The 18,622-nt window shown below is 34.3% G+C and overlaps 1 protein-coding gene across 1 annotated transcript in view; it reads right to left on the reverse strand.

Moving 5' to 3' along the window:
• LOC129224389 (cathepsin O-like) overlaps positions 1-18,622 on the reverse strand; it is a 42,860-nt gene that overhangs the window by 8,189 nt on the left and 16,049 nt on the right. The window contains 5 exon segments of the mRNA XM_054858836.1: positions 6,469-6,513; positions 10,197-10,270; positions 11,188-11,344; positions 17,188-17,244; positions 17,390-17,513. Of these exon segments, the coding sequence (XP_054714811.1) occupies positions 6,469-6,513; positions 10,197-10,270; positions 11,188-11,344; positions 17,188-17,244; positions 17,390-17,513 (457 nt within the window).

Genomic DNA, 18,622 nt, shown 5'->3' on the forward strand with positions numbered 1-18,622 from the left:
TATGCACTTGTATCTCGAGTATACACGTGCATACCTGAATATATACGTGTATAGTAGACGTATATACGCATATATGTACAGGTGTACATACACAAGTGTACATAAATGTACATACGAATATACACGAGTTAATTCCTGGATGTATCCAGTGCGTGTTTGTACGTATCTACTCACGTATATACATGTATATATGGAAGCACGAGTATATACGTATGTATACGCGTAAACACAATTATATACCTGAAAAGACGTATATACGTACACTTACGTTTATACACCAGTACATATATGTATACACGAGCATATACGCTTATATACATGTATGCCTACAGAGTGAATCCAAGCTCTGGAGCAAAAATTTAAGGGGTGTGAGAGGGGAGGATAAAATGCAAAGAATAATAAGGAGCTTATGGTCGCTGACGCGCTATATGCACCCAAAGCCAGAAATTGATTGATGCAAAACAGGTCACAAATTTTTTACACAAAGATGATTTTCCTCAAAATTTTAGTTTTCAGAAATATTTAGAGCACTTGTTAAAAGTTACGGCCCGTAGTAGTTCGAATACACGCATCGCAACAAAGGCGCAGCGACGAATGAAAGTTTTTCAAAAGTCTCGTTATTAAAACAGAGAAGTCTTTGTGATTACGACGCCTGTATTACAGCTGCAGGTCACAAATTTCTTCAATCGCTTTAAAACTTTCTTACGACCTAAAATATTGTGTAAAATTGTCTTAGTGTAACAAATTTGTGACCTGTTTTGTATCCATTAGTCTTTGGCTTTGAGTGCATGTAGTGCGTCAGCATTGTGTATGTGACCATACGTTCCTTATAATTCTTCCTTCTTATCTTCCCCTCTAACACCTTTTAAAAATTTTCCCAAGAGTTTAAACTTACCCTGTATACTTGTATATCGTATGCTTGTATGTAAGTGTCTACTCGAGTACGTAAGTGTACAAACGTACCTGAGTATATATGTGTTCGTATACATACGAGTAAGAGCAAGTATATACGTGTGTAGTCGAATGTATATCTGCATAGATAAAAAATACCTATATCGCAGATACCCGTATACGTAATGCATTTATGTGAATACGTTTATGTACGCGCCTACACGAGTATATGCGTATGCATACGTATATACTCGTATATTTAACCCTACTTACTGTAAAAACAATACATATTAAGTGAAATTAATATTTAATTTATATCTGCCTTATACTTAACTATTAAGTGATATTAGGAGAACAATATTCGTTAAGCCTAATATTATGACCACTTTACCCCATCTTACTGAAATTGTTCTAAAAAATTATCTAAAATATATTCAGCTAACTGCTAATGAGTAAGCGATCTTAAGACATGTAGGGAGCTTCCTGTGCCGTCAATCTGTTCATAATTCTAACAAACAAAATTTCCCAAAGACGTTAAAAGAGGTGTTTAGATTTTTAAAATTTTCATATTTACACAAAATATGTTTTTTTTACCAAATAAAATTTTGCCAGTTTTGAAATTTTGTATTCAAAATGTAGTTTCTAACTCACCGAACCTAAAATAAAATTTTCACATTCATTCGAACATTTATTGCCAAGCTATAGTCATTTATTTGACGTATGCCCTTATGAAAATGGTCTATAGAATTCTATAAAAAAATTCTTTAGAAATACCTATATAGAGTCTTATAGAATTATGGCCCAATTTTCTATAGGCCGTTTTCTATAGAATTCTATAGAGAAAAATTCTATAGGTTTCTATAAAATTAGTTCTATAGAATTCTATATACTTCTTATAGAATTCTATAGAGTTATTTTTATAGAATTCTATAGAACTGCCCTATAGAAAATTGGGCCATAATTCTATAAAACTCTATACAGGTATTTCTTATAGAGCCTCTATAGATCTTCTTATAGAGCCTATATAGATCTTCCTATACAGACTCTAGATCCTATTAAGAGTCTCATAAAACACAATGACAATGCTTTACATAATTAATATACGTTTGACAAAACTAAATTATGCCTAAAAATATTAAGTGCAGCAATTTATTACAACGATTACACATTATTGTTAGATAAAGACACTTCATAACACTGGACAGTGGTACCATTTGGGAGTGCTAATTAAATATTAAAACCCCTATCAATATAAAAAACAATGTTAACACGTCCAATATTTCGGTTATTGTTACTTACATATAAATTTATAACGCAAAAATCACTAGTAAATTAATGTCATTACTCAGTCATGAGCTTTATTTAGTAAAATCAAATGCTATTTCCGATGCATAATGAAGTTCATTCTGGATTTAAAATTCAAGTTTTGTTTTATAACTACTATTTATAAGTTTTTTCATTCCCAATTTGTTTAATATAACAATAAAAATATAAATATAACAAAACAACACAAAAATAATACATACTTTTAACGAATTCGGCAAGGTTCAGCCATTTTCATCGCAAAACGCTTAGAGGATCGCACGTGCAAGATGGACGCTATCGCCGGCGCCGTTCGGGACAGAAAAGGGAAAACAGACTGGCGCATGCGCAAAGAGATTAAGAGAAATACTGCTGGCAAACTCTCGCGACAAAATACGGAGTTGCATCTTGGAATTTTGATTATTTTATTTACTAAACCTTGACAAGAATTTTTACGAATTCTCACATTTTTAGAATTAATTTCAATGTTTAGAAGTTTTATTATTACTATAAAATAACTTAAACATTGTAAATAATAAATAATTTTTAATCTTTTATGAGTATATTTTTTTTATTTAATTAAGTTTGATTTTTTTCATCGAACTATGACAAAATGCAACAGTATTATTATTAAAGACCATACTACAATCCGCCCTTGTAATAAAAAATATGACCTTAACAAATAATCAATTGTTAAAACAATTATTCTTAAAATTAAATAGATTAATTAGGAATTAAACCATTACATTTTAGGGATTAAACTTCCTAATTAATTAGGGCTTTTTAGGCTTTCCAAACTAGAAGTATTATATAAACACTAATGAAAACTATAATTGTAAACAAAATGAACGAATTCTCAACTTTTTACAACATTCTACAGTAAGGGAAGTTTTCTGAACAAGTTCTATAGAATTTTATAGAATTTATTATGTATAGAAACCTTATGCTCAAATTCTATAGCAGTTTCTATAGAACTTTATAGAAGAAATTCTCTATAGAAACTTCATTCTCAAGTTCTATACGGATATCTATAGAATTATATAGAAATAATTTCTATAGGAACTTTCTTATAGACTTCTATATAATTTTCTATAGAATTCTATTAAGCTCTATCAACCATTTTCGTAAGGGTGACCACTTTACCCCATTGACCACTTTCCCCCACCAGACCCTAAATGTTTTGTCGTGATTAATAAATAAATGCAATTGGAAAAAATTGTTAGATCAACGAGAGTTTTGGCCTTAAAATCCTATTAAAATGATATACAGTGAAGCACCCCGTTTATACGTTTCTCTTTTATACGTTTTTTTCAATTATACGTTTTTTAAATTGATCCCTGCAGAGTCTAATACGCATTAACCTATACCTATTATACGTTTTTTTTGAGCAATCACGATTGCTTATTGCTTTCATTTGACTGTCCTTGACGTTACGGTTCCTTTTTCAGCTTGGACCAGGGCTGCAGCACCACCGTCCACGGCGGCGGCACGGCTGCTCCTGAGCACCGTCCACCGGAATCCACTTTTACTGGGCGGGTGGCGTCCATGTCCTACACACGCATGCTCATACACACTTCCCTACGCGCGCACGCCTTTACACACATACAACGCCTACGTGCACACACGTAAGCCTACACACACAACTATACACGCGTAACCACCCAGGAGGAGGGAATGCTTGGGGGGGGAGCCATTTCTGGAAACAATAACTCCAATGAGTAGGGTCTTGTCGCAACTCGTGATTGCGAAAAACATAATTTGAATTCAAAGTTTCGGAATTCAAATTAGAGTTAATTGGGGGAAGTGGGTCACATTTTAATTTTTTTTTTTTCTTCATTTGTACGCTTTTCCATAGAGTCCCCTTCAAAAACATATAAGCAATGTACCCTCTTTTTTTTCAATCACTTTTATCAGTCTTGATGTCATGAAAGTTGACGATTACATTAAACTTAGATCAAACCTTTTGTGCGGTCAGTGCAGTAATTTCAGGAGAAATAAACATCAAGCAATGGTTTTGAAGTTTGAGAAACATGTCATTAGGCATTATCTTGTTGGAATAAATTGTTTAAACTAGTAATTAATGGTGTTTTTGGTTTAAAAAAAATTGTTCAGTACATCAACATTACTCTTATTATTCATTCTGCCCTGCGAAAAAAATATTGGTATAGTTTCCGTCCGTTGCGAAACTTCCTCAGACTAATACTGAGCCGCCTCCAAATGTGCGCTTTGAGACTTTTTTTTTCTTTCACAGAGATCGTACCAGAAGTTGCAAAAACCATCTCGTGCATACTAATTTAACTTTTTCTCATCAGAAAAGAATGCTTTTTTTTAAACCCATAATAACGCATTTCGGGCACGCTTTTTAGAAAACATGTTGAACAGCTCAAGAACTGCATCGTAACCTGAATTCCCATCTAATACTCTTATTGTTTATTTTTCGGAGCAAGCTCGTCTTTTTATCATGTGTTTCACACGTACAGAAACAGAAGATTTCTTACCTGTTCGTCTTTGTGGTCCTTATTTGCCAGGATTTTTGAGAAAGCTCCAATGATCGATCTTTATATATCCAGATTTTGTTGCTATTTGATGTACAGTACGTCGTGAAGTTTTTCAAGCAACCACTTTCCTTTTCTCAAAATCATTAAGCTTAGTACCTAACATTATGACTGTAAAAATAGAATGTGGTTCCCCTCAATCGCTTTCTAAGCATTTTATATCGTTATGCAGCGCAATTTGCAGAACTAAAACATGCAAATTTTGCTTTTTAGAACACGCAAATCTAATTGTCCTTACAATTTTGTGCATGTAATAGGGATGTCTAAATTCAAACGTAATTCTATAAATACGAAGTTGTTATGTATTTCCAATAAAAGTAGTCAGAAAAAGTTTATTTTACCATTAGTTTTCAGTCAAAATTTGCGCAACTTTCCGACCAAATGCAGCCAAGATTTGAGTTTTTTTTTTTTTTTTTGTCCCTAATTTTTGCCACTACTGTACTCTTGTCTTATAAAATTGCGCTGTTAAAGAATATTATATTTGGGGCTGGCCTAACCTGGCAGCATTGTGAAGGCTACGTAGATCCTAGTCGCAGCATTACGACGCTACCAGAGGTTACTTCAAGTATGGTGTTTTTTTTAACGATCTTATTTTTTGAACCATCAAGAAAATTGGTTATTGATCTCATTTCGACCTAACCTAACTTTGAGTATTTCATGCTATGTCTATTTCTATTTCTTTGTGATTGGTCAGACCTATCGTATTAGCTTTTTTAATTTCGTTGAATAACTGACACGAACATAATCACACAATCTCGATTTTTATGTCAAAATTCATCGCAAATTTAGCTTTATTTTTTTAACTTAAAAATTTAAATTCTGTCAAGAATTTCAAGGATTTCCAAAACGGTAATAGTAATAATAACTGTTCGTCAAACTTAAACACACGAAAATACACAATTTCTACCACGCCATAAAAGGAAAAGGTAAACTTCCGTGAATAACATCTTTTCACCATGAAACGATCCAAAAATATATGTATAACAAAAAATTTGCATAATTTTGATCTTTCAACAGTCAACAGTAAACATCCATCTAAGTTTCAAGAAAATATCGTAATTGGTTCAGCAAGTATTTTGAAATGAATTTATAAATTTTCAACGAGTACATTCCTTGTTCCGTACCTACCAACAAATTCTCGTCTCTTCCTCTTTCAAAAAATGCAGTTCATATGAGCGAAATAGCTTGAGCCATATTAATGTAATAAACTGCTGCTGAATTTCCCTCTACCTTCAAAAGGGGTGTAATCATTTGTGGACGACCCAAACTGCATTTCGAGTCGATTATATTTACGTAGGAACGTAGGTTTGGTCACTTTTTCTGGCTCATAGTGAACTTTAAGGAAACTGAATCTAAATCTTATCCATCACAGTTCTGAAACAAACAAATCAATATGCAGTGAAACCTGTGTATAACGATACTGTCTATAACAATAACCTGTCTATGACAATTTTTTTTCTTTTTTTTTGCCCCAGCAAAATGTCAGCATGAATAATAAAACTGTCTATAACAATAACCTGTCTATTACGATATTTTTTTTAGATCCCAACAGTATCGTTGTAGACAGGTTTTACTGTACATCTCTAAACATTTTTCAAAGGACCTACTACGACTTTGAATACTGCAGAAGGAAAGTAACAGTGCGGAATTTGATTAATTTTTAATATCCCTGTTAATATGTCTTACTTCAGAAATAAAGGAGAAACACAGAACTATTTACCTGTCACACGTAAAATTCCTGGCAACTTGCACTGTTGTGTCTGACCTAAAAATATAAATACTTAACCAGTAAGAACAAACATCATTCATTTGTTTAAAAGTAGTAGTGAACTTAACAAAATAAACAGTACTATTAAACTACTTGCTGATAAATTATCTTTATATTTTCACTCACTAATGATTAATTACTTTATGATTGTGTTATAATTAAACCTCAATTATACTATGAATTCGGTATAAAGATGTTGAACATTTTTTGTATTAGTCGAAATACAGTATCTAATTACATTTTCCTTTCATTTTCTCTCCCCCCCCCCCCTCTAACATTTGCATACGATATGACTATAAATGAGACGTAGGTTCACGACAAAAGTTGAACTACTTTCACTTAATAAACAATTAAGAAAATTATTATACTTTATCCTTATTCCTGATGGGATTGTAATTTTAAACATATTATAAATAAAATAAGTTCATTAACTAATCATAACTTAGTATCAGACAACTGAAATAGGGTAAATGTCTGTCCGTTAGTTTCTCTGATTTTATAGAAATTAGATCTCTTATTAGAATTTATTATTGAATTGAAATTTAACTATTTTAAAGGATTTTTTTTCAATTTTAATTAAAAAAATTTTTGGGGGGAGGGGTGTTATCGATTTTGCTGCACTAGTAAATGTCCCCTCACTATCATTTGGCTTGGATTTCAAATTATTTCAACTAACTTTTTTCAACGGTTACCCTAAACAAAAAAAAAAAAAAAAAAAAACTATTACTCTCCTCATGCCAACTTAGTAGCTGCACTTGAATACTTTTATACTGTTAGTTGATACTGACGATTTTATGATTTGTTTGGATATTTTTTCGGGACTTCAGGGTGCTATGCCAAAGAATATAGATAATTGAAGAAGAACGACCACTCCGCGACCAGTTTTTAAGTTCCACCGAGAAAGCAAACATACTAACGGAAACGTGATTTGACACAAAAACCAACATTTAGGAACAGATGACATGCATTCGTCGCCAATGTTGAACTGGCTTGGCGGAGTGGTTGCCATTTCGTCTGACTCCTAATTCGAAGAAAAAAGAGAGGATCTTGAATTTGCGGGATGAGACACGACGGGTGGTACTCTCTGTTGAGATTCTAAAGCCTTTTGTGTCTGAATATTTGAAGATAATTGTAAAACAATTCCAAGTGTTCGATCCTTCTCTTCTATTTTACTAATGTACTGTAGGTGACTTGATTTGCTACCGTTGAAAAATCGCAACTGATGCATCTATTTATCAGTGTAAATCCGCGTGTTTTCCCCTTTTACTGATCATACCCTTTTCAGTTTAGTAATAAAAATATATATTGAGGGAGAAAACATTATTATTCATTTTGACTTTTGCTGATTTATATCATTGAGGTTGTTAAAACCGAATAACCTTTTTTCCCCCCCTTAACGAAGAAGTAATGAACAAACTGTGTGTGTGATTTGGTTTGCTGCTCCCCGTAACAAACCAAATTGATTCTAATCTAAGATGCTTTGTGGGTGCTTGTGTTCTTTTCTTTTTATCTAAAGAAATGGTTTAAATGAAGAAATAAATTTAAAAATAGTTAATGTTTTGTCTATTTAATTTTATCCCTTTGGGAGGAACAATATTGAAACTTCGAACAACGGCAACCCTATAGGATTGGAGCACTTTTGCTTAGGCAACCCTATACCATTGGTTTTGTAATATTTTTACTTACATTTTTTATATAACTTATGTGGGAGCTCGATGAGGGTAAATTACTCATTTTTGGCACCTTTTAGATTCTGGCAACCTTGATTGTTCACACGCAACTGGTAGGCAACCTTAATTTAACGTTTTCTTTGCAGCTTTTACTCTTCATTCATGGCAATAATTTTTGGAAACTCGATGAGGGTAAATTACTTATTTTTGCGTACTTTTTAACCTCTGGCAACCCCTGCTAGGAACCGGAGGTAGGCATCCTAACTGTAGTTACTAACTAACGTTTTCTTTGCAGCTTTTAGTCTTCATTTATGGCAACAATTTCCGGAAACTCGATGAGGGGTAAATTATCTTCCTCATTGAAAACCTTTTATCCCGTGACAACCCACCCTGCTTAGGAACCGGAAAAAGGTAGGCTACCTTAATTAAGCGTTTTATTTCCATCTTTTACTCTTCATTTATGATAACGATTTTCGGAAACTTGATGAGGGTAAATTACTCATTTTTAGGCACATTTCAACCCCTGGCAACACTGATTAGGTCACGTGAATGAGGTAGAGATTCTTACTTTCACGTTTTATTTACAACTTTTACTCCTCATCTTCTATGGGAACAATTTTAGGAAACTCGATAAGGGTATGTCAAGGTCAAGCCTAGTGGGATCTCGTACCTCAAAATCACCAACAGAAAATTATAAGCATTTTTAAGTGAGGAAAAATCATATTTCAATCGGAAATTTATCGTCTACCAATAGTTTAGTTTTAAATAGCGTGAATAAAATCACTGAGAAGAAAAACCTGGTGCCATTTTTCTCGAATGTGAAGTAATAAAATTTTTGCTTTTGCTTTGAGATTTTTACTTTATTAGGGAGAATTAAAAAATTTTCCCCTCTTAGTTAGTTTTCCATCATCTGTCGGAAACTTTTAAACTTTTTTTTTTTTTTTTTAAGCCTGATTGTTGAACACGTGTCACTTAACATAAATTTTATTTTCGAGGTACTTCGTGCAAAGCCGGTGCTCACAGCTAGTAAATAAATAAACAAGAAATTAATTAAATAAAAGTTCAGCTAAAATTATAAAATCTTCAGTACCAATATTTAGTTCTTTATCATTCAAATTTAGAAAGAAATTTGGAACAAAGTTCTCTACCTAACTGTAAAGACTAATTTGGGATGAGGAATAGGGTAGTAATTAATAAAAAATGACCCATTTTATTATCTCGAACAGCTGAACGTTACATTACAGTAAATTCTAACTAGGAACAGGAAGCCATACGATAGTGAAATAACGAAAAAAATTGTCTTAGTAACATTTGAAAGAGCATAGTAAAGCATGTGTCTGAATAAATTGTTTGTCATAGAGATCTTAAAATCAACCGAAATTCTAAGAAAAGTTGTCGAATTTAGGAGCTTCGGTGAGTAATGGAAAACATCTTTCACACGCTTTGTAGATGGATGTGCAATAAAATGTAGACAGTGAAATCGTCGGCGAGAGATTTGTACTTTCAAATTCTCGCCAAGTCTTTAAATTTGGTGTTGTTCTTAAAATTTTGGTAGACATTAAAGCCCATGTACTGTCTGACCACGGATTGTATGGAAAGAAAACATTCGTTTTAGAGCCGGAAATGGACGAATCTATTTTTTTTTTAGCGATGCCAGCTTTTGCGGAAGCAGAGTCTGATTCAAATGAGCGGAATACCAGCATCAAATTTTTACTTTTCTCCCTCATTCAGACAGATTCATCTTATCTGGACGTTGGAGAATTCCATGCAATTCGTGGTTGGACAGTATCTTGATAACGGGGGACGAAGGCAAATAAGTTTGGCGTCAAAAATCTGTCTCAAGATGCTCTTTCGATTGCTACCTATTTCAATTTTTTTTCATTATTACACTATTCATGTGGTTCCCTTGTAAGTATTAATGTTTCCGATTTGAAAAAAATATATATATATACTGAAATATATTTTTCCTTTTTTAAGGTTATAAATTCAATAAAAATTTTTTTAACTTACGTAACTTTTTCTTTGCAGGTACCAGTTTTACCATCAAATGGATAATCTTTGGCCGGAACGAGTTTTACTTTGTCCTGAAATGTACGGATTAGCTCAAAGACGAGAAACATGGATCACACACAAAACTTAGCCTAGATCGAAAATGCCTTAGAATGTCACATTGTAATCGAAATCGAAACAGTTGTTTAATAACAGGATAAACTTAGGAATTTTTTATATAGCTATAAATGTGTCATTCCCAACGTGTCATCCTCAATTTTTAATGTAATAACTTTTCTGACGAAATTCCACGCAGATAGAACTAGCATTTTAATCTTTAATGAAAAAAAAGTCATCCAGAACGGATTTTTAAAACTTAATAAATTTAAATAATCAGATAAAATTACAACCACATATAATGAGTGGTGTGATGTATCCGAGAGCATGCTCAAAAATATTGAAAGTAATAAAAAAAATAGTATTTGATAGTTAAAATACATTTCTGAATACAAAATCGAAGTCTTACTTCAGGGGGCAAATAATTTTTGCGTCAGAAAAAGTCTCAAAATACTTTTTTGATTACTACGTACTTGAACTTTTTTCATTATTACGCTTTTCGTGTGGTTCCCTGGTTAGCACTTTTTATATCCGTAATCTAAATTGCTAATATCCATATTTAAGCCCAGTAAATGATTCGTAAAAAAAAAAAAAAAAAAAAAAGAAATGTTTCTAGACTGCCTCGTTTTGCTTGAAAGAGAATAGCTGTCATTTATTTTTTTTTTCCTAATGGGGCTGAGGTAGAGGCATTGCCTTTTACAGACCTAGTTCGATCCCTCATGCATAACATCCACTCTTTCACGTAGCACCACTATCGGTGGGATGGCAATATCACGAGAATTTTGACGCCCAGTTTCCCACTAGATGGAGGCACATGGGCTCTATTCGATGCAAAACTGCAACAGGAATAGAATATAGCTTTTGTATCAGCTTTTAAATAAAATTTAGGCCATACCTCATAGAGCCAGTTGATGGTTAGACATGTGTCACCGCCTTCGCAGCCGTTGTCAGGTTTCGCAGCGCAATCAATCACCTGTTGCACGCTCCATTGTTCGAGTTGCCCCGTCTTCAGGGCATACATGGTTTCAATTGTTTCTACGGTGCTGAAGGCCCTGGGGAGAAGGTGTTTTCAGAGACATTGAAATCTTTTCCGAAAAAAAAGTAGTACTGTAGGGGCACTTCATAAATGATATCATTTTTACTTCCTTTTACTAAAAAAGAAGTATTGTATTCGCGAAAAAAAATTCACTCAAAAATCGGCCTTAATTTCCATTTTGCTCACCCCCTAATTAATGTTGAGTTTTTTTTCAACCCGACCACAAGCGGATAAGTGCCTAAGAACATATAGACACCCGAAATATCCATTTTGACATTCCCCGAGTTAATTACAACGACTTTTCTCGTGACGTCCGTATGTACATATGTACATGCGAATGCGCGGATGTGCGTATGTGCTTATGTGAGCATGTATGTCGCATAACTCAAGAACGGTATGTCCTAGAAAGTTGAAATTTGGTACGTAGACTCCTAGTGGGGTCTAGTTGTGCACCTTCCCTTTTAGTTGCATTCGGGTGTTTCTAAGGGGGTCTTTTACACCTTTTTTGGGGAAATCAATGTTAATTTAAATGCAAACTCGAGTGGTGTTATAATTTATGCAAACACTTGGCGATATATCGCCAAGCTTTTGGTCGCCAACTTGGCGTTTTTAATTTTTTTTTAAAATCTGGTTTCAATTTGGCCTTTGTAGGTGATATTTAGAGAGGTAACTATTGAATTACATTGAAATTTGCCAATAATGGGGAAATAACTTTAAATTGGTGTAAAAGGAAGTCATGTGATGCACACATCAGCTCGTTTTTTTTTCAACATTTTTGACCCCCTCCCCGTTTGTCAAAGTGTCACACTTCACCCTAGTAGTGCAAACAGGAATTTTTGAAAGGGGGCGGGGTCCAGGACCGAAAGGTCCACCCTTGCCGTATCATACTCCAACATCCAAACATATTCCTTTAATTTTATCGATTGTTGGGAACAAAAAGGATTTTTTTTTAAATATTAAATAATTACTTAGCATTAGTTGATAAAATAAATTTAGCAACAAGAAATACTTCCCCGGAATACCAGAATGCACAAGAATGAATGCATTTATTTTGCTCATAATTAAAAATTCAAAACAGCGAAGCAAAATCATCATTATGGAACAATTCATGTTTACATACTGTTCGATTTTGCAGGGGCGAAAAGAGAGGGAGAATAAAATTTCCTTTTTCATTTAATAATTCTGAAATCATCGTTACCTTAGCGTGGAATTATTTTACATACTACATACATAAAATTATAGTTAATCAAAAAAAAAAAAAAAACTCAAGGGTGATGGTAGGGGTCCGGACCTCCTGGGCCCTCCCCTTGTGTGCGCCACTGCATCCCCATCCTGTCCCTCTTTTGTCACGTGTCACGCTATTTTTCATAAACAATTTTTAAAAAAAAAAGTGTGTCTTGTTACCCCCTTACTCCCTCTTGTCACAAACTCACAATTTCACAACCCCCTCTCCCTCAAAGTTTGACATCATTTGTGGACAGCCCCTATACCATAAAAACTCCTGAGTACCTACCGTGTACCTACCACAACTGGTTTTATGGGGCCCTGAATATAGCTCAGTAGTTTGATCCAGACCAGAGGCCGAACAGAAAAATTCATTCTTTCGATTGGTACCCTTATTTCAAAAGTGCAAGTTACTTTCCATTAGTGAAACTGCGAAAGAGTGCTTATGCGGTTTTAATTAATACATCCAGTAATTTAAGTCCCACAAAGTAGAGACCTAGCTAAGAACACCCTCTCAATCACCTTCCAAACAAAATTTTATCAAAATCGGTTCGTCCGTTTAGGCGCTGTGATGCCACAAGCAGACACACAGGTGCACAGACGTGTCAAATGCATAACCCCCTTCCTTTTTGCTTCAGAGGTGCAGGGGTGCCTTCACGTGGGAGGGAGGATAATGGCACAGGTTGCGCCATCAAAATTGGGGGGGGGGGAGGTAGATTTTAAAAGTTAAAATTTATTTATTGATGTATTAAAAATTTATGTATTGATTTATTTTTTATTTAAATTATTTATTTTATTTTATTTTGTATTTTATTATGTTTATTTTAATTCATTCATTTATTTAGTTTGTGTGTGTACTGTGTATTGTATATGTTTTTGGCGTAGCACACAACTTTCCTTTTAAAATACTATAAATAAAAGTAAATAAACAAATTAAAAAAAAAATATATAAAAAATATTTAAAAAATAAATAAATTAAAAAATATACTAAAAAATAAAAAGGGAAAGAGGGGTGAGAAAACTTTTTTTTTGGGGGGGGGAGCACCCCTGCAGAGGTGAACACAAGCTCTCAATTGAACGACCAATTTTATAGCTAGTTGAACTCTGTAAAACTTGTTTCCTTACTAGCGTAATGTCAGCGCAGAAAAAACAACCTGTCCTCGCCGAGCATGCCAGTAGTGCACGAACTTATTTATGAGCATCGTAACGTCACTACAGTGAGCGCCATGTTGAGACAGTGGTTAATTGAATCAGCCGCTTTAATGAACCAAATCTTCAAAAACAGAACGAAATCCAGCTTTTATAACAAAAAACGCTGGATATTTGAATAAAGCACGCGAAGATTGAATCAAGAGTATGTGACTGACTTCCCCTTCTCACGAACAATGTGGTGCATCATCGCAGTCTTTTTTTTTCTTCGCGTTCTTTCAGTGAAATGAGTTTTTTTTCCCTTTGTAAATAGTGAAAAGAGGGGAGGGTGCACACTTTTAGAGAGAGTTTTCTCCGGAAAATCTAAACAAACCAGCGACAGGAAGAGAGACATGGTGTCCATGGGACTTCTACGCACTAGGTTTTGGTTTTGTCACTGGTGGCGTTAACATTTGGAGCAACGAGGTGCGAATTCTGAGCACTACAGGTATTTTATGTCATTTGAAAAAGAATGTCTAAATTAATTACTACCTATTTTTACCATTCAACAGCAGATACATCTTTCAAAGCAGATGTGTTAAAACTTGCATTTTGTAATTGCTTTTTTATACTGTTTTGCGATAAAATTCTTTAAATATTCAAAGAATGAATATTTTTAGTGAACGGCATCATACTTCTCTAATGATACTTTATCTTTTTTAAAGGAAGTAGTAACAAAGTACGGTGTTTACATCAGATTTTTAAATTCTGTATCCTCATATATTTCACATTTCATAGCGAACGATAGAGGTGGCGGATACAAGGGGGGGGGGAGGAGGTCATGACCTCCCCTCCCCCCCAAACCCATTACAGTATTTGAATGTTTGTTCGAAAAAATAAAAAACTCGATCGAAACTCGAAACCGTAAGAAGTAGATACAAGGGGGGGGGGGGACATGGGGGCCATGACCCCCATGATCATCCATTGCATTTGAGTAGTGAAAATGGTTGCTTGAAAAAAAAAAAGGGAAGAAAAGCCGGACCGAAACCATAATAAGAAACAGTAAATAGTTCTCGAACTCTTTTTTTTTGGGGGGGGGGGGGGGTATTAACTGTCACAGTTAGTCTGCGGCGCTGGGTTCAGGAGCCAGTATAATGGAAAGTAACAAAGAAGTGTCTGACGCCAGATCGCATTTTATGCAACAAATTTAATCAACTATAGTTTTTGTAAAACCCCATCTAAAGGTTCATGCATCGCTTCAATCGATAAAACATTTGAGTCCGTAAATGCTTTTTTTTTTTAAATGTAAAGTCTCTGTAGATTATCATTTCTTTCTGTTGTAATTTTTAGATAGTTTCGTTTATAGTCGTGCTGAGTTTATTTTTAAATGTGCTGTAAATAGTTTATTGGTTTAAATCAGTGTTTATAGGATTAAGTATCGTGCAAGAAATGTAAAATTTGAGGGTCGTGTTAGCGCAAAACCTTATTATACAAACGTTCTCGTAAACTAACCCAGCGTATTAGACGGAAACCTTGTTGAAAAAAGCCGCGTTTGTTAGAAAATAACTGCATATAACAGGGGTTCCCAATTTTTTTCCGACTCACGGCACCTTTTGACGAATTGCATTTTTTTCCAGGGCACCCTAATCTATTTCAATTATACATGCATATTGAAAATATGAACAGCTCGCGGCACCCCTCGCCCCTCCTTACGGCAAACCAGGGTGCCGCAGCACACACTTTGGGAACCTCTGACCGACGACAAAAACAATGAAGCGTTCGGGTGACAAATCAGTGTAGTCCCTTTTTTTTGGACTGTTTAAAAAACTGATGAACCCAAAACCCCGATGGAAACATATCTAGAGTTCCTGTATCAGACTGTGAGACTGCGACGTTTCGTCAACCTCCGATTTTCTACAATTGGAATTAATCAGTCAGTGAGTAATTTATCAAGTCCGAATTATATTTATAGAATATTTAATTGTTATTTAGATTTTCGCCGCATGTTTACTTCCCTTTACAAAAAAGGAATTGTATTCGCGAAAAAATTTTCACTGAAAAATCGACCTTAATTTCCATTTTACTCACCCCCGAATGAATGTCGAGTTTTCTTTTTTTTCGACTAAACCACACGTGGATAAGTGCCTAAGAACGTATAGACACGCGAAATATCGGTTTTGACGGTTCCCGAGTTAATTACAACGAGTTTTTCTCGTGACGTATGTATGTGCGTATGTGCGTATGTATGCCGCATAACTCAAGAACGGTATGTCTTAGAAAGTTGAAAAACCACGCTGGTGGTGTTTCCCACCTCCAGCTCAGTCACTTCTTATGCCGGGCTGTTTGAGTGCTAATAAAGCACGAAACTGCGTCCTCGGCTGGAGTGACTGAGCTGGCTGTGTTTTTTTACGAAACATTATGTTTTTGAATGTTTTTTTTGGAAAATTTTCTAATACCGGTATTAATACCGGAATTCTGGCCATCACGTTAAAAAAATACCAAATTCCGGCATTGCATATTCAGTCAGGTATTACAATCCCTAGTCATCATCAATGAAACTCACTCCACGGCATGATAATTTGATAATAATTTTTGGTAATGTTTTAAATGCAGAGAAATGTTTTTATTTTGACAAGGGTGAACTGGATCGGGTAACTTGACTGTTTTTACTGGTAAGACTCATTTCAGGGGAATGAAGAAACGAAAAAACGGGTCAACAATGAACGCTATCTACTGGAGTTTAGGGTTCATCCGCTGGAGTTAGGTTTTCAAATTTCAAACTATCAGAATATCATCAAACAGGAAATTGCTTCGTTCAAATGTAGGAGCAATTTTCACCCATCATAACCTTGACGGGCGATTTTCTAATATTTTAATTATTTGTAGAACTCTCGAGTCGAATTAAATTTTATACCTAGTCCTGCTTGGTTATATGACAAAATACGTCCATTCTATTTACTTCAAAATCGATGTTATTCTCACATTTATTTCGTTTTCTTTGATTTACTTGAGTTGGAGGGGACACAGAATCCCTAGAAACATTTTGCGACTTTGAGCGACACTTGAGAACGAAAAGTGTAAGACTTCGTGCTAAAAACTGCGATTGGTGGAAATAAACGGTGTGATTGAGGGTGCGGAGACCAGGTTTCAAAATACGTGATAGCTGATTTAGAAGTAAGTGGTTGTTAGCCGAAAACTAAATAAGTGGTCGTTAGCCGAAGACGAAATAAGTTGTTGTTAGTTAGCGTTTTTTTGACAAAATAAAGTCGAAATCCATGTTTCGTTTTTGCTGATGTGTAGTTTGGAATTTCAAATCAAATCAACTTTGTCCTCAACTAGTTCAACCTACTCTAAGACTCTGGAGAACGGGATTCGGAAGTGAGAATTTGTTTTCTAATGGGAGTTCATATTTTCTACCTATATGCAAAAGCTTTCTTTTACCTTTCTATTTTAAATAAGAATTAAGTTACATTAAATTTAGAACAAAACGTGACTTACGTGACTTACCAGCAAGCTCCGCATTCCTCTTGGTTGTTTACTGGCGTCACAACCTTTTTCTCCCTCCTAAAAAATTTTTTTCATAGCGTCAGTTGAACAAAAATAGACCAAAGATAACATAGAAATAGTTGAATCAACTTTTACCTCTGAAGGCAGAACTTGAAACAGGCTACAAAAATCTTTTTGACATAGACATTCGCTTTTCACTTACCAATCGACTCTCTGCGGCAACTGATCCCTGATGTTCCTGTTTGCCCGAAGTTTCATACTTCTGGGGTATAAAGAGCTCTTTTTGGGAAGTTTGTCGGCGGGAACGTCCACTTTGGCAAGGTGGACTGAAAATAAATTCATTAATAAATAACAATGATCAAAACTGTGACATACTGAATCATGTAGCAAAACACGACAGATTGGTCCTACGTACGAGAGCTATAAATTAAGTATTGGAAACATAGGTATAAATTAATTTTAAATGAACTTACAAGTGTAATTTCGTTAACATTTCTTCTATCACCAGAAAAGTTTATAACATTTTGCCAAACGTCGGGAAAATGTTGCGAACCACTGGCAGGGTGTTGATTGTTGACGTCAGCGACCGAGCACATTGATGCTCGGGCACATGACAAGGGTGTTCGTGATCCGAAATTTTCCGAAAATTTTGGGTCGCCGTTTCCAAAAATTTTGGGCTGACAATAACAATATACATTCTAAAACTGGAAAATTATTTTTTTAAGAAATTTTAAATGTATTTTTTTTTTTCAATTATTTTTGTATGCATATTTGAATTGATTATTTCAAAAAGGGCATAGGTCCAACTAATACAACTTTTCAGGAATCAATAAAAAGTGATTATTTCATTCAGAAATGAACTAAATTCTACGAAAGTTTTTATGACTAATCCAGCCACAAGTAGGATCATTACCTCACCTTATAAATTACGTTTCATTTCGCCACTGAAATTAGTTTATTTTATTATTATTATTTTTTTTAATTTGGACTTATGCCCTTTCTGCAACAAATATCCTGAAAGAGTAGTTTAGAGAGATGAAAATGTAAATCAAGTGAAACAGATTTGTTTCAAACTGATTGATGATAATAAAAAATAACATAACAAAAAGTGCCAAAAATAAGTAGGAAAGTCCGTATTCATAAATTCATTATCTTAAGAAAATACATCTGTGTATTTTCCTCTTTCTCTCGTCTTATTTTAGTGAAATAATAAAGCTTGGTGTAAAAAAAATAATAAAAAAAAATACAAAACTAACAAACTGGCATAAAAAGCAAAAGTTTTACATGTGTATAAAACTAAATTCATATTCATCAAAAATATCCTCCATGGAAATCTTTTTTTCTATCCTTCCCTTGTCTAGATTTGTGTACCAAGTTTGATGTATACATGTTAGTATGACTATGTTCAAAACTGTTCTGAATAATCATCATGATA

This window comes from Uloborus diversus, chromosome 6 (assembly GCF_026930045.1).
Source record: "Uloborus diversus isolate 005 chromosome 6, Udiv.v.3.1, whole genome shotgun sequence".
In the NCBI taxonomy this organism is placed as follows: Eukaryota; Metazoa; Arthropoda; class Arachnida; order Araneae; family Uloboridae; genus Uloborus; species Uloborus diversus.